The 14,362-nt window shown below is 40.5% G+C and overlaps 1 protein-coding gene across 4 annotated transcripts in view; it reads left to right on the top strand.

The window, feature by feature from the left end:
- The window catches only part of arl5a (ADP-ribosylation factor-like 5A), a 44,125-nt gene extending 32,877 nt beyond the window's left edge, over positions 1-11,248 (top strand). For all 4 annotated transcript variants that reach the window (XM_055638720.1, XM_055638718.1, XM_055638721.1 and 1 more), the window contains 3 exons: positions 1,906-1,989; positions 6,612-6,763; positions 9,364-11,248. In XM_055638720.1, the coding sequence (XP_055494695.1) occupies positions 1,906-1,989; positions 6,612-6,763; positions 9,364-9,412 (285 nt within the window). In that variant the 3' untranslated portion in view covers positions 9,413-11,248. The remainder of the gene's footprint in view (positions 1-1,905; positions 1,990-6,611; positions 6,764-9,363) is intronic.
- The last annotated feature ends 3,114 nt before the right edge of the window (positions 11,249-14,362 follow it).

The following is a 14,362-nucleotide window of genomic DNA, read 5'->3' as shown; positions in this document are numbered from 1 at the left end:
CTCTGCGGGCCGCCCTCGGTGAACGTCCTGTCTCCCTGTCCCTGGGATAGCAGGGGGCGATCAAACAGCACAATACCCCCCTCCCCCTCCAACTCCAGAGGAATCCGCTCCCCGATGGGCCGCTACGGCGACAAGTGGCAGTTCGCCCACAGCCCGAGCTGCGCGACCCCAAGAACAAGACGTACCTTGCACACCATCAGCTTCTGCCCATACGGGGAGCGTGTTCCTCTGGAGTTGGAGCAGGGCTGGGCTGGAGTTGCTGATCTGGGATCTCCGTGCTTGCAGTGGGCCTGGGGGTCGGTGTCCCGATGAGGGGGCACAGCTCAGGCTGTGGGCGAACTGCCACTTGTCGCCGTAGTGGCCCATCGGGGAGCAGCTTCTGGTGGCCCTGATGTCTCCGGCCAGTTTGCAGTTTTCCTCTGGAGTTGGAACGGGGCTGGGCTGCTGCTGGCTGTGGGTCTCTGGGATCTCCGTGCTTGCAGTGGGCCTGGGGGTCGGTGTCCCGTTGGTCCTGGCGTCTCCGGTGACTGGCACTGACCTGCTGGCATCGCCGACGTGAAGACAGTGCAAAGCCCCCGCGCTGGTGCAATGGGCGGGGAGCTGGAGAGGGGAGGGAAGGGGTCACACACATGGCCGGGAAGCAGAGGGGTGTAGGTGGGGTGAAACTGAAGGGAGAGACAATCTGCTGCTCCCTGCCCGCTGAGTTAAAAAGTTCCCACGCAAGACTCACGATACACTGTGTATCGTGAGTCTACCGTGGGAACTTTTTAACTCAGCGAGCAGGCAGCAGCATATTGTCAATTATTAACCCTCCCACGCAATATACCCTGACCTTCTCTTTTATGAATGGGGATTTAGTTCCCCTTTCTTCGAGGACTGACCAAAGGTTCCGCTGTCACCACTGCGGGCCGCCCTCGGTGAACGTTTTCAAGGACCTTTCTTCATGGACCGAAAAAATGTCCGCTATTCGGAGGTTTTCGTTATTTGGATCTTCGGATAAAAGGTTGTGCACCTGTACTTGTGCTTGTCCATTTATTTTGCATTTGGATATGGCATTTTGCTCTGTTGATTTGTTTGCTGTATTCGTGCCAACTGGAACTGCCAACTCATTATTTTATAAAACTTTTGTTTTACTTTATATAATTGTATTTTCTCCCATTCTGTCTTTTCATCCTGCACTTTCTCCCATTTCCTTTTTTGACCTTTAATGTTAATGTAGGAAATGAAGCCGGCAGTAACTTTGGCCCTCTGACACCCAGTCAAGAGCCTCTGCCCCCAATAATTGATCTAATTAAATCAATAATTGATCTAATAGACAATGATCTAATATTAGTGTTTTTTCAGTTTCTTACTAGCTGTTTGTTAGCATGTGCAGCAAGCTTCTCAAGCAAACATACAATATAAGGACTAAAAGTTATGCACTTCAGCCTAGTTCTGTCCCAAATCCATGACAGACATCTGTGCATGCTACACTGTGTTATCCTTAACCTGTGTTTTTATACCAAATCAGGGCAATAGTCTCAAATAAAGCCTGCGATCATTTGGGATAATCATCTGGTAGTCCTTATCACTCTGTTGACTTTCTGGTTGAAACATTTTCAGGTTCACAAAAGACCAACAGACATTTTCATCATATGGTTTGCCAATTGTGCATGCAAGTGTAGTGATCTGATTGCTCATTCTTCAGTCTTGGTTCACTCCTCTCCTTGAGATTGCCCCCACTTCATATCCAGTTTTGGGTGCCAGATAGAAATATGCATTAATAGACTTTTTTTTCGCACAACTTTGTACATCCATAGAATTTTGTAAGCAGCTGGATTTTATTAGTTGGATGTTTACACACTAGTTATGTGTGCACACTGTTACAAAATTAGTACATCTGTTTTAGCTCTTGATGTTTTTCAGTTTGTGATCGTGGTTGTAGACAGTATGGACAGGGAGAGGATAGCTATAACCAGAGATGAACTCTACAAGATGTTATCACATGAGGTAAGCATTTTTTAATTTATTTCTTTAGTAAGATTTTCCTTGATGTCACTTTCCATTTTGCAAGCCTTCACGTTCAATGGATCATTCTCCCATTTCCAACAGCTCAAAGGAGATACCATCACTCGGCACCTCTTCTTTGCTCATCTTTCAGTATTCTGTAGGGATTGTTCCCTCAGATGTAGCAAGCACCTTTTGGCCACCTTCCTCCTTACTGACGAACATTTTTCAATGAGAAGCGGCAACTTACCTATTATGTTATTAATTTTATGTACTGTATTGTTTATGATGTGAGAAGACCAAATGAAGAGTTGGTGACAGCTTTACATATCCCCTTCATTCAGTCAGTTAAAGTAATCCCTGGTCATGTCTCACTCCTTACCTGGGTTCTCTACACTTTTCTAACTCGGTGCAACGTAGCATGACAGGTCAGGTGGCAGAAGTATGCGTTGGGGAACAGTTCGGGACCAGTGATCACAATACCATTAGTTTCAATATAATTATGGAGAGGGTCAGAACTGGACCTAGGGTTGAGATTTTTGATTGGAGAAAGGCTAACTTTGAGGAGATGCGAAAGGATTTAAAAGGAGTAAATTGGGACAGTTTGTTTTATGGGAAAGATGTGGAAGAGAAATGGAGTACATTTAAAGGTGAAATTTTAAGAGTACAGAATCTTTATGTCCCTGTTCGGTTGAAAGGAAATAGTAAAAATTGGAAAGAGCCCTGGTTTTCAAGGGAAATTGGACACGGTTCGGAAAAAGAGGGAGATCTACAATAATTATAGGCAGCATGGAGTAAATTAGGTGCTTGAGGAGTATAAAGAATGTAAAAAGAGTCTTAAGAAAGAAATTAGAAAAGCTAAAAGAAGATATGAGGTTGCTTTGGCAAGTAAGGTGAAAGTAAATCCAAAGGGTTTCTACAGCTATATTAATAGCAAAAGGATGACGAGGGATAAAATTGGTCCATTAGAGAGTCCGAGTGGACAGCTATCTGCAGAGCCAAAAGAGATGGGGGAGATATTGAACAATTTCTTTTCTTCGGTATTCACCAAGGAGAAGGATATTGAATTATGTGAGGTAAGGGAAACAAGTAGAGTAGCTATGGAAACTACGAGATTCAAAGAAGAGGAAGTACTGACACTTTTGAGAAATATAAAAGTGGATAAGTCTCCAGGTCCGGACAGGATATTCCCTAGGACATTGAGGGAAGTTAGTGTAGAAATAGCAGGGGCTATGACAGAAATATTTCAAATGTCATTAGAAACGGGAATAGTGCCGGAGGATTGGCGTGCTGTGCATGTTGTTCCATTGTTTAAAAAGGGGTCTAAGAGTAAACCTAGCAATTATAGACCTGTTAGTTTGTCGTCAGTGGTGGGCAAATTAATGGAAAGGATACTTAGAGATAATATATATAAGCATCTGGATAAACAGGGTCTGATTAGGAACAGTCAACATGGATTTGTGCCTGGAAGGTCATGTTTGACTAATCTTCTTGAATTTTTTGAAGAGGTTACTCGGGAAATTGATGAGGGTAAAGCAATGGATGTTGTATATATGGACTTCAGTAAGGCCTTTGACAAGGTTCCTCGTGGAAGGTTGGTTAAGAAGGTTCAATGATTGGGTATTAATGGTGGAGTAGCAAGATGGATTCAACAGTGGCTGAATGGGAGATGCCAGAGAGTAATGGTGGATGGTTGTTTGTCAGGTTGGAGGCCAGTGACTAGTGGGGTGCCACAGTGATCTGTGTTGGGTCGACTGTTGTTTGTCATGTACATCAATGATCTGGATGATGGTGTGGTAAATTGGATTAGTAAGTATGCAGATGATACTAAGATAGGTTGGGGTTGTGGATAATGAAGTAGATTTTAAAAGTCTACAGAGAGATTTATGCCAGTTGGAAGAGTGGGCTGAAAGATGGCAGATGGGGTTTAATGCTGATAAGTGTGAGGTGCTACACCTTGGCAGGACAAATCAAAATAGGACGTACATGGTAAATGGTAGGGAATTGAAGAATGCAGGTGAACAGAGGGACCTGGGAATAACTGTGCACAGTTCCCTGAAAGTGGAATCTCATGTAGATAGGGTGGTAAAGAAAGCTTTTGGTGTGCTGGCCTTTAAAAATCAGAGCATTGAGTATCGAAGTTGGGATGTAATGTTAAAATTGTACAAGGCATTGGTGAGGCCAATTCTGGAGTATGGTGTACAATTTTGGTCGCCTAATTATAGGAAGGATGTCAACAAAATAGAGAGAGTACAGAGGAGATTTACTAGAATGTTGCCTGGGTTTCAGCAACTAAGTTACAGAGAAAGGTTGAACAAGTTATGGCTTTATTCTTTGCAGCGCAGAAGGTTAAGGGGGGACTTGATAGAGGTCTTTAAAATGATGAGAGGGATAGACAGAGTTGACGTGGATAAGCTTTTCCCACTGAGAGTAGGGAAGATTCAAACAAGGGGACATGACTTGAGAATTAAGGGACTGAAGTTTAGGGGGAACATGAGGGGGAACTTGTTTACTCAGAGAGTGGTGGCTGTGCGGAATGAGCTTCCAGTGAAGGTGGTGGAGGCAGGTTCGTTTTTATCATTTAAAAATAAATTAGATAGTTATATGGACGGGAAAGGAATGGAGGGTTATGGTCTAAGCGCAGGTATATGGGACTAGGGTAGAATACATGTTCGGCACGGACTAGAAGGGTCGAGATGGCCTGTTTCCGTGCTGTAATTGTTATATGGTTATTATATGGTTTGGCTGGATTATTTGAAAGTCAAAAAATTGTAAGTGCTTAGAGCAGTTTTTTCTCTCAAAACACAATGCATTGTTTTGATGGATTTTATTTCTGTTTGTGTGCATTGGGTGAAGGGGAGCCAATCTATCTCATGACAGAAGGGGGAGGAGTTGTACAGTTTGATAGCCACAGGGATAAAGGATCTCCTGTGGTGTTCTGTGCTGCATCTTGCTACAGCACTTATCTCCGTCAAAAGATTGTAGTTTTAGGCACGTAATTAGCCTAGCATTTGAGACATGTGCCAAGTGGTGCTTTTTGTTTAGAGCTTCAATCCTTTGAATTTTTCCTGGTATACCTTAATGACTAAATGGGTATTTTCAACAATTTAATAGTTCAGAATCATGAATACCAGCATTCGTTCCAGTTAAACATTTGAATTTGAATTCTTCAGGTACCTTTGTAAAATTGAAACTTTGGTTCCAGATCAAGAGTATGGCAACTGGGATACCAGTCCAGTAACTTAATCAGTAGGTACACAAAAATGCTGGAGAAACTCAGCGGGTGCAGCAGCATCTATGGAGCGAAGGAAATCGGCAACGTTTCGGGCCGAAACCCTTCGTCAGTCTGAAGAAGGGTTTTAGCCCGAAACGTTGCCTATTTCCTTCGCTCCATAGATGCTGCTGCACCCGCTGAGTTTCTCCAGCATTTTTGTGTACCTTCGATTTCCCAGCATCTGCAGTTCCTTTTTAAAAACTTAATCAGTATGCTGCAGTACTCCTGGTGGTCCTCACTATTCAACTTCCTTCCGAGGGAGTACAAAAGTGCACATATTACTTCAGTTCTTAATAGTTTATGGGCATTCACGGGTGGCACGGTGGCGCAACAGTAGAGTTGCTGCCTTACAGCGCTTGCAGGGCCGGAGACCTTGGTTCGATCTCGACTACGGGTGCTGTTAGTACCGAGTTGTACATTCTTCCGTGACTGCGTGGGTTTTCTCCGAGGTCTTCAGTTTCCTCCCACACACCAAAGATGCCCAGGTTTGTAGGTTAATTGGCTTGGAATAAGTGTAAATTGCCCCCAGTGCATGTAGGATAGTGTTAGTGTGCGGGGATCACTGGTCGGTGCAAACTCCGTGGGCCGAAGGGCCCGTTTCTGCACTGTATCTCTAAACTATAAACTAAACTAAACATTAATGACTGACTTTTATTGCAAAACCTTCACTGAAGTATAATGATGTTTCTATCTATGGTCTAAAGAAGTATGTAAATGTAAGTCTTTCTGCTTCTGGTAAACTGTCATTTAATCTTAAAGATGATGTTGGTGTAATTTCATGGGCATTTTGCTATTTTTGCCCTTTGATAAACTCCATGCATGCGTTTTGAGGACTACTCCCTGGGTAGCTAATGTGTAATGGAATGAAAACAAGGTTCTTTGCTGTCTTTAAAAAAAGAAAATACCGACATGTCAGCATTATGTGGAAGTTGAACACTTACTGTGGTAAACATAGTATTAAACTTGATCTCCTTACAGCTTTTGAAGATGTTTTTGAATAGGTTATACGGGGTATTTTGTCCGTACGATTTGTTGTTGAAATGAATTCCACTTTATTCTTGTGCATGTTTTGTTAAGGTAATAACCTCATCGAATTGGAATATTTCCTCACCTTTATCTGAAATATCATGCTATCATATTGAATTAAATTGTACTTTTTTGTGTAGAGTTCCATATTAGTATTATTTTTGCAAATTGTTTTGTATTGTAACCATTCCTGGTCTCAAAATTATTTTTACAAATTTTTGCATTTGTCCATGACCACTTATTAAATTAAAGTTTTAAAATCCCGATGATATCGTACATTCAATTATCTCAAAAGAATGACAGTGTATTTTATTGTACAATTCAGGATCTGAAGAGAGCAGGGCTGTTGATCTTTGCCAACAAACAAGATATCAAAGAATGCATGACAGTAGCAGAAATCTCTCAGTACCTTAAATTGACCTCAATTAAAGATCATCAATGGCATATCCAAGCGTGTTGTGCTCTGACAGGTGAAGGGTAAGTGCTGGGATTTTTTGTTTTTAATTGCCATTCATTATGTGTAACTAAAAAGTCTTGGACTTTTTCTTTTAATGATCTCTAATTTGAAAATATTTTAATGTTATTTTTGAACTTTAAGCAGTTGATATTCTATCATTGCACATTTTTCTAACATTAAACTTACATTTTGGGTAAAATGTAAAGCATCCTTTCATTTGCCTTAATGGTATACTTTAACCTTTGAGTTAGAAAAGCATGCTTAATTTCTGCTGATTGTGGGGCTAGGACTATCTAGCAGTTGGCTTAGTCTTGTGTTTGCAATGTAAATTTCAGGTGGGAAGGGCTTTGTTATTACAAAATCAAATTACTAGAAACATGAAGTAAAAACAACATTGGCAATGTCCAGTGGGTCAATCAGCATTCATGTATAGAAAGACAAGACTAATGCTTCAGATTAATGATCAGTCTTTGGAAGTCATCATTAAGGATCCCTTATTAATACTGCTGGACTTTAATTCTAAATCTGAAGTTAAGTACTTAACCAGCTGGAAAAAGGGTGACGTATAATTAAACATTTCTCAGTCTGTCTTGTTGCAATGTTACACTTCATCTTCACAATTTCTTCTGGATTGGAGCTAATTTTTAAAGATGGGAAACTTTTCAACCCACGTCATGTCTAGATTTATTTCAATTTTAGTAATTAAGTTGGAGTGTAGATGCTTCTGTATGCGCTCTCCTGGAGGCTGTGCCCCAAATCATTGTTCGTTCACTGAAGTAGTTTCCCAACTCTGAACACACTGTCCCCTGACAAAAGGATGATCTAGTATTCCCTGAAAGTGGCAACAGAAGGAGATAAAGTGGAAAAGAAGGTATACAGTAGGCTTGCTTTCATAGGTCATGGCAATGAGTATAAGTGTCAGGAAGTTATGAGTCAGCTTTATAGCACTTTGGTAAGGCCGCATTTAAGAGAATTGCATTCAGTTCAAGTTGTCCCATTATAGGAAGGATGTGAGGGTTTGGAAAGGGTGCATAGGGGGTTTCAATAGTTCAATAGTAGTGCTTTATTTATCACATACAACTGCACAGTGAAATTCTTTTTGCATATGTTACACATGCGGGCGCTGCCATTTTTGGCGCCATTATTCACGGTCCTGTCGGCCCATCTGGCCATCCTTGTGCATCTCCTGCGGCCGTCCCCGAACAACTTCCGCTGTTCCAGTGAAAAGTGAAAATATTCCAAGTCTGTCCAACCCCCCTGATGCTAATAGCCCCTCATCCAGGCATCATTCTGGTAAGCCTGGGGTGCAGCCAGCGTCCCTGTACTCCTACCGGCCGCATGCTCCTCACATCTGACATCTCCGGCTCCCTCCTGGTTACGCCGTCTGCTGAGCCTTCAGGTGGGTTACTGGTCCCGCCGACAGACGAGCCTTTGAGTGGGTTCCCGGCCCTGCCAACCGATGAGTCTATGGGCGGGTTACCGGTCTTGCTGAAAGACAAGCCTTCCAACTGTCCATCGAGCCTTGGTCCCGCCGGCCCATCGACTGACGAACCGTCTGGGCGGGCACTATGACCGCGGCACCCCAGGCTTACCAGATGATGCCTGAATGAGGGGCTATTTGCGTCAGGGAGGTTGGACAGATTTGGAATATTTTCACTGGAACAGCAGAAGTTGCGGGAGACGTGATGGAAGCTTATAACATTATTAGTGGCATAGAATAAGGTAGATAGTTGGAAACTTTATCCCATGATGAAAAATATAAAATACAGAGGACATATTTTCATAGTGAAAAGTGAAAAGTTTAAAAGAAATGTGCAGGGCAAGTTTTGTTTCATAGAGGGCGGTGAGTGCCTGTAATGCACTGCCTGGTGTGGGGGTTGAAGCAGATACGTCAGTGGCATTTAAAATACTTTTGGATAGACATAGGCCTATGCATATGCAGGGATTGAAGGGATATGGGTTACGTGAGGTCAATGGCATCATGTTTGGCATCGACATTATGGGGTAAAGTTCCTGTTTTTGTGCTGGACGGTGTCTAAAATGACCGTCAAACCCAGGAAAATGCATTGATTTCAACATTTCTGGAGCCACCTCTCAACGATGGCAGACATCGGAGATCAAATTCAGCTTTGCCTTCAGTGTTTATAAATGTATTTTAACTTTTATTGTGGAAGGGCACTTTTGTTCCACTTTTAATCGGGATATAAAAGTTGCAGAGGAGAAATGTTTGCCAAAAGCAGCAGTTTTAATGAAGCAAAGGTCGGAATTTTACAACATTCCCAAATACATGGCAGCTGTTGCCAATTTTGAAAAGTAAAAATAGTAAAATTTTCAAAATTGTTTTGCTTCTTTCTGTAAGAATCATGAATTTTAATAAGGTGAAAGCACCATCAGTTTATGTAAAAGGTCCTAGTTACTCAATAAACATTTTAATTTTGTTGCCAAGTCTCATAATTCCCATTAAAAAAAAATTGATCCAGTAAATACATGGGCTTAGAATGTTTTCAGATGTTCTTTGTTGATTTCGGAACCTTACGTTCGAGATATTGCATTGAACTCTGGAGTCTTTCGATCCCAAAATGAACAATATACGTAGTAACTGGTCTATCTTCCTTCACAGATTATGTCAAGGATTAGAATGGATGACATCGCGACTTAAAGTCAGATGACCTCCACAGGTCAGGGTGCATGGACCATTCAAATCTGAACTGTATAATTCTTCCAGCGGTAACAGCTCCATGCTTGCTGGATTTACTGGTATTTATTTTTCAGACTGAATAAAGTTTACTACTTTCGCACTTGCTGCAAGTACATGTTTGGAAAGACTTTCCTTGAGGATCAAGATTGAGTTGAAGACTCTGACTTTGGTTGATCATTTGTAGCTTTTCTTTTGAAGATGGCTGTGATTAATTGACTTTTTTTTTCCTTTGGAACCAGCACATTCTGCTCGGGGTAGAGTTTTATAGTATTTGGTAAGTATTTGGAGGGGGAGAAAAGTGATTTGTATTCCATCATTATCAACATAATTGCTCTTTACTTCCTTTTTATTTAATAAAAAATAAGCAACAGTGTTACACTATTTACAGCAGAAAATACCACATTCTGGCTGAGCTACCGGTTACTGTTATAGTCTGGTTACAGTTGAGAGGAAACTCAAATATTATAGCCATTTTTCTTAGTTTTTAGATTGAACAGCAAGCTGTATATTTTATATAAAATTGTCTAATCTGCAAAAAATCGCTTTTGCATACAAGTTGCATGCACAAGGTAGATTGGTACTAAAATTCACTAAAAATATAATCAACATTTTACCGGGAAACAGGTGGAAAAACATTTGTTTTAAACCATATTCTGGCTTTTCCACTTAAACACTAATGTCTCCACACATTCTTTCTTATGGACGATTTGGAAAGGTGTTTTAAAATAATTGCAGGGCTTCTTTATTGTGAATATTAACATTTAGCACAATGGGACTGGTTGATTCAGCAACCACTGAAAAATACTGCCAACTTTTCGATCTCCTTCTGATGTACTACCATCAGAAAATATTTGTGTTTAAGGATTTGGAATAAAAATCTCTTCCTTTTAATCTGATGGGTTTGAAATTATTTTCCAGATTTGGGCTAGGTAAGGAATGTCATCATACAGTGAGGTTATTTAGAATATTGCTTTAGTATGCTTTCAACACTGCATTATTTGAACTTTCAACAAATTATTTAAACAACATCCATTTGCAGACCATATGGGTCCTAATTTTAATTAACTGCAGAATGGTTATTTAAGTTTTGTCATATCAGACTGAGATGTAACAACTGTGGGAGATTTAAGGATTAAAGTTCACTGCCTGTACAGACTGGGATTTTTGGGCAATGTGATCCAGTGTGAAGGCGTACTTCAAGATTATGAATCGTACCGAAGTCTATCATTTGAAATTACTTGCAACACCAATCAATGTATTTTTAGATGGATTTTTCTTAAGAACACTGTGATGCATTCTTATTGAGTGAAAGCTATTGTATTAAGCTCAATGGGGGGAAAATGTAATTTCTGATGTATATAATTGTGTGCATCACTCAAACATCTGTATTTCTTTCTGCAAACAACTCCAGGGAAGCTGATGTGTAATTGCCATTATTTTTGAAAAAAATACTGCTTGTGCAAATATTCTATTTCAGCAGAGGAACGAATGGAAAATGCAAGAAGCAACATATGCATTTCAATATCAATGACTGTACAAGAAGTTTATTTATTTTTCCCAGCACATCAATGCACATTTCATTAAATGAAAAATGTTTTAGACTGGTAAATTGATACATTGTGAAATGACCAGCTTTCTTTTGCTTCCTGTAAATGGCAGAATTATGATTTATAGCATATCTCTTCTAGTTTGTTTATGCAAGATGAAACATTTTAAGTTTGGAACAATACACATTATCAAATAAATTATGTATATTGTGAATTTTATTGTCTGAAAGCAATCTATGAGTAAACTTGGTTTTCAGTCACCCCATGTGCAAATTTATTTCATGACAAGAAAAGGAGCATTTAAATGAATTAAAACCAAACGGCAGGTTCTGGAAATCTGAAATCTGAAAACGAGTTAAAATTGTAGCTCGCTGATCTGAAACATTTAAATAATTCTCTTTCCACAAATGGTACCTGCCCTGCTGAGTGGTTCCACCATTTTCTAATTTTGATTGGTGAATGTGATTTATTTTGCATGAAGAACACCTTTTGCATATTTTGGTATTGCATTGAAGTAATTTAATTTTAACCAATTGCAATGTTTTATTGTAATTGTATTACTTGATATGACTAACATGGGCAATGCAGTCTTCATTTTTCAACACTAATTTTCCTCTGGCCATTTACGGTAAACCTGAGATGTTTGCAATTCTGACTGGGTGGGTTGAAAGGTCATTGATCATTAAACCATTTGCACCAATTCACCAGTTTTCATGCTTTTGCAATTTTGTCAACTTCAGTCAAATCTTGAAGCTTTGCACAAGTGTGCGCCAGAAAGTTTATTTGCATTTAAGTCCCAAAATTCCTTGGCTTTCATAGATTGTTTAGTTTCCTGACTCATTTTAAAATTGCAGGTTGGCCAGGTTACATGCTAGAGTTTCTCCATCTGATCTACAGATCAAATCTCCGATCTTGCCTGAAGATTGGGATCTTGTGGGCATGTACTTTATTGGATTTTGAGAAAAAAATCAAGCTATCAAATGTATTTGAATCTGAATTCTGCTGGGATCATACCAGCCCGATCCGTTATGCTCACTCTATCAACACATGCATTCTTTGTATTGAAAGATATCTGGCGTAATAGTTGATATTCTAAGGAAAGTTGATGTCATATATAAATAAATGACGGACGTAAATACAGACAGGTTGGTTAAGGGCCTGTCCCACTTTCCCGATTTATTCACAAATTCTCCCGAGTTTCCCCCTTGATTCAAACGCGCAGAATGTTCGTAACAAGTCGGTAGGAGTCCATAGATATCGTAGCGGCTTGTTATGACAGCCGTAGGTACTCAGGGCATCAGGTAAGTCAGGACGTTTTTTCCAGCCTGATATAAAATGTCCACGAGTAAAAAATACCTATAGCTGGCATAACGAGCTGCTACGATATATCTACGGACTCGTTACGAACATTCTGTGAGTTTGAATCGAGGGGAAAACTCAGGAGAATTCGTGAATAACTCGGGAAAGTGGAACAGGCCCTTTAGTAAGTTTGCAGATGACACCAGGTTTGTTCGCGTAGCGGACGGCGAGGCAGGCTGTCAAAGTACACAGCACAATTTTGATCAGCTACAGAAATGGGTAGAGCAATGGCAGATGGAATTTATTCCGACTGCATGTGAGATATTGCACTTTGAAGGTCAAATGTACGGGAAATTATACAATTAATGCGGTGACCCTTAACGGCGGCATTGATATACAGAAGGATCTTGGGGTCCGATTTCATAACTCACTGAAAGTGCCAACAATGGTTGGAGTGGTAAAGAAGGCAGATGGTATGCTTGCCTTCATAGAGACATGGAGTCATACAGCGTGGAAACAGAATCCCCGGCCCAACTTGCCCACGATGACCAACCAACTGCACTAATCCCAACTACACTAGTCCCATTTGACCCATATCGCATGAAAGCTTTTCTATCCATTTACCTTTAACAATGTTTCAAAGGTTGGGGGAGACTTGATAGAAGTATATAAAATTATGAGGCATTGATAGGGTAGACAGAACCTATTTACCAGGATGGAAAAAAAAACAAATACTAGAAGGTATAGCTTTATGGTGAGCATGGCAAAGTTTAAATTTGCATTGTTTTTTCCACGCAGGGTGTAGTGAAGCCTAGAATGTGCTGCCGGAAGTGGTGTTGGAAGTACTACAGGATAAGCACATGGATACGGAGGGTTATTAATTACTTGAGAGAGATGTGAGTTGATATTGGCACCATGTTCGTCACAGACATTGTCGGTTGAAAGGCCTGTTCCTATGCATATTGTTCTATATTCTGTATGATTTGTATTTTAGTCTGATCTGATGTCAATATTTTAAACTGACATTTTGCAAATATGGATGGGAAGAAAAAATCCATTTGACAGAGTGCCAAGTCTGAAATGCTACATGGATGAGAAAAAGAATGTAAATTGATTAATGTGTTAGCTGGTAAAACGTATAGCAAACATGCAGGTAGACTGGGAAAATCAGGTTGGTACTCCCAAGGGAGTTTGTGGAGTGCCTCCGTGTTGGATTCTTAGAGCAGCTTGCATTGATGCTGACCAGGGAGAAGGCAATTCTGGATTTAGTGTTATGTAATGAACCAGATTTGACAAAGGAACTTGAGGTTAAGGAGCCATTAGGAGGTAGTCACCATAATATGGTCAAGTTTAATCTACAATTAGAGAGGGAGAAGGGTAAATCAGCGGTGTCAGTGTTACAGTTGAATAAAGGGGACTATGGAGCTATGAGGGAGGAGCTGGCTCAAATTGACTGGAAAGATACATTAGCAGGAATGACAGGTGAACAACAATGGCACGTATTTCTGGGAATAATACAGAAGGTGCAGGATCAGTTCATTACAAGGAGGAAGAAAGATTCCAAGGGGAGTAAGGGGCGACCGTGGCTGACAAGGGACGTCAGGGACAGTATAAAAATAAAAGAGAAGAAGTACAATGTAGCAAAGATGAGCAGGAAGCCAGAGGATTGGGTAATGTTTAAAGAGCACCAGAAGATAACTAAATAGGCAATACGGGGAGAAAAGATGAGGTACGAAGGTAAGCTAGCCAAGAATATAAAGGAGGATAGTAAAAGCTTCTTTAGATATGTGAAGAGGAAAAAAATAGTTAAGACCAAAGTTTGATCCTTGAAGATTGAAAAAGGTGAATTTATTATGGGGAACGAGGAAATGGCAGATGAGTTGAACAGGTACTTTGGATCTGTCTTCACTAAGGAGGACACAAACAATCTTCCTGATATAATAGCGGCCAGAGGATCTGGGGTGACAGAGGAACTGAAGGAAATCCACATTAGGCAGGAAATGGTGTTGGGTAGACTGATGGGACTGAAGGCTGATAAATCCCCAGGGCCTGAAGGTCTGCATCCCAGAATACTT

This window comes from Leucoraja erinacea, chromosome 7 (assembly GCF_028641065.1).
Source record: "Leucoraja erinacea ecotype New England chromosome 7, Leri_hhj_1, whole genome shotgun sequence".
Classification (NCBI taxonomy): Eukaryota; Metazoa; Chordata; class Chondrichthyes; order Rajiformes; family Rajidae; genus Leucoraja; species Leucoraja erinaceus.
This window is presented reverse-complemented; position numbering and strand designations above follow the sequence as displayed.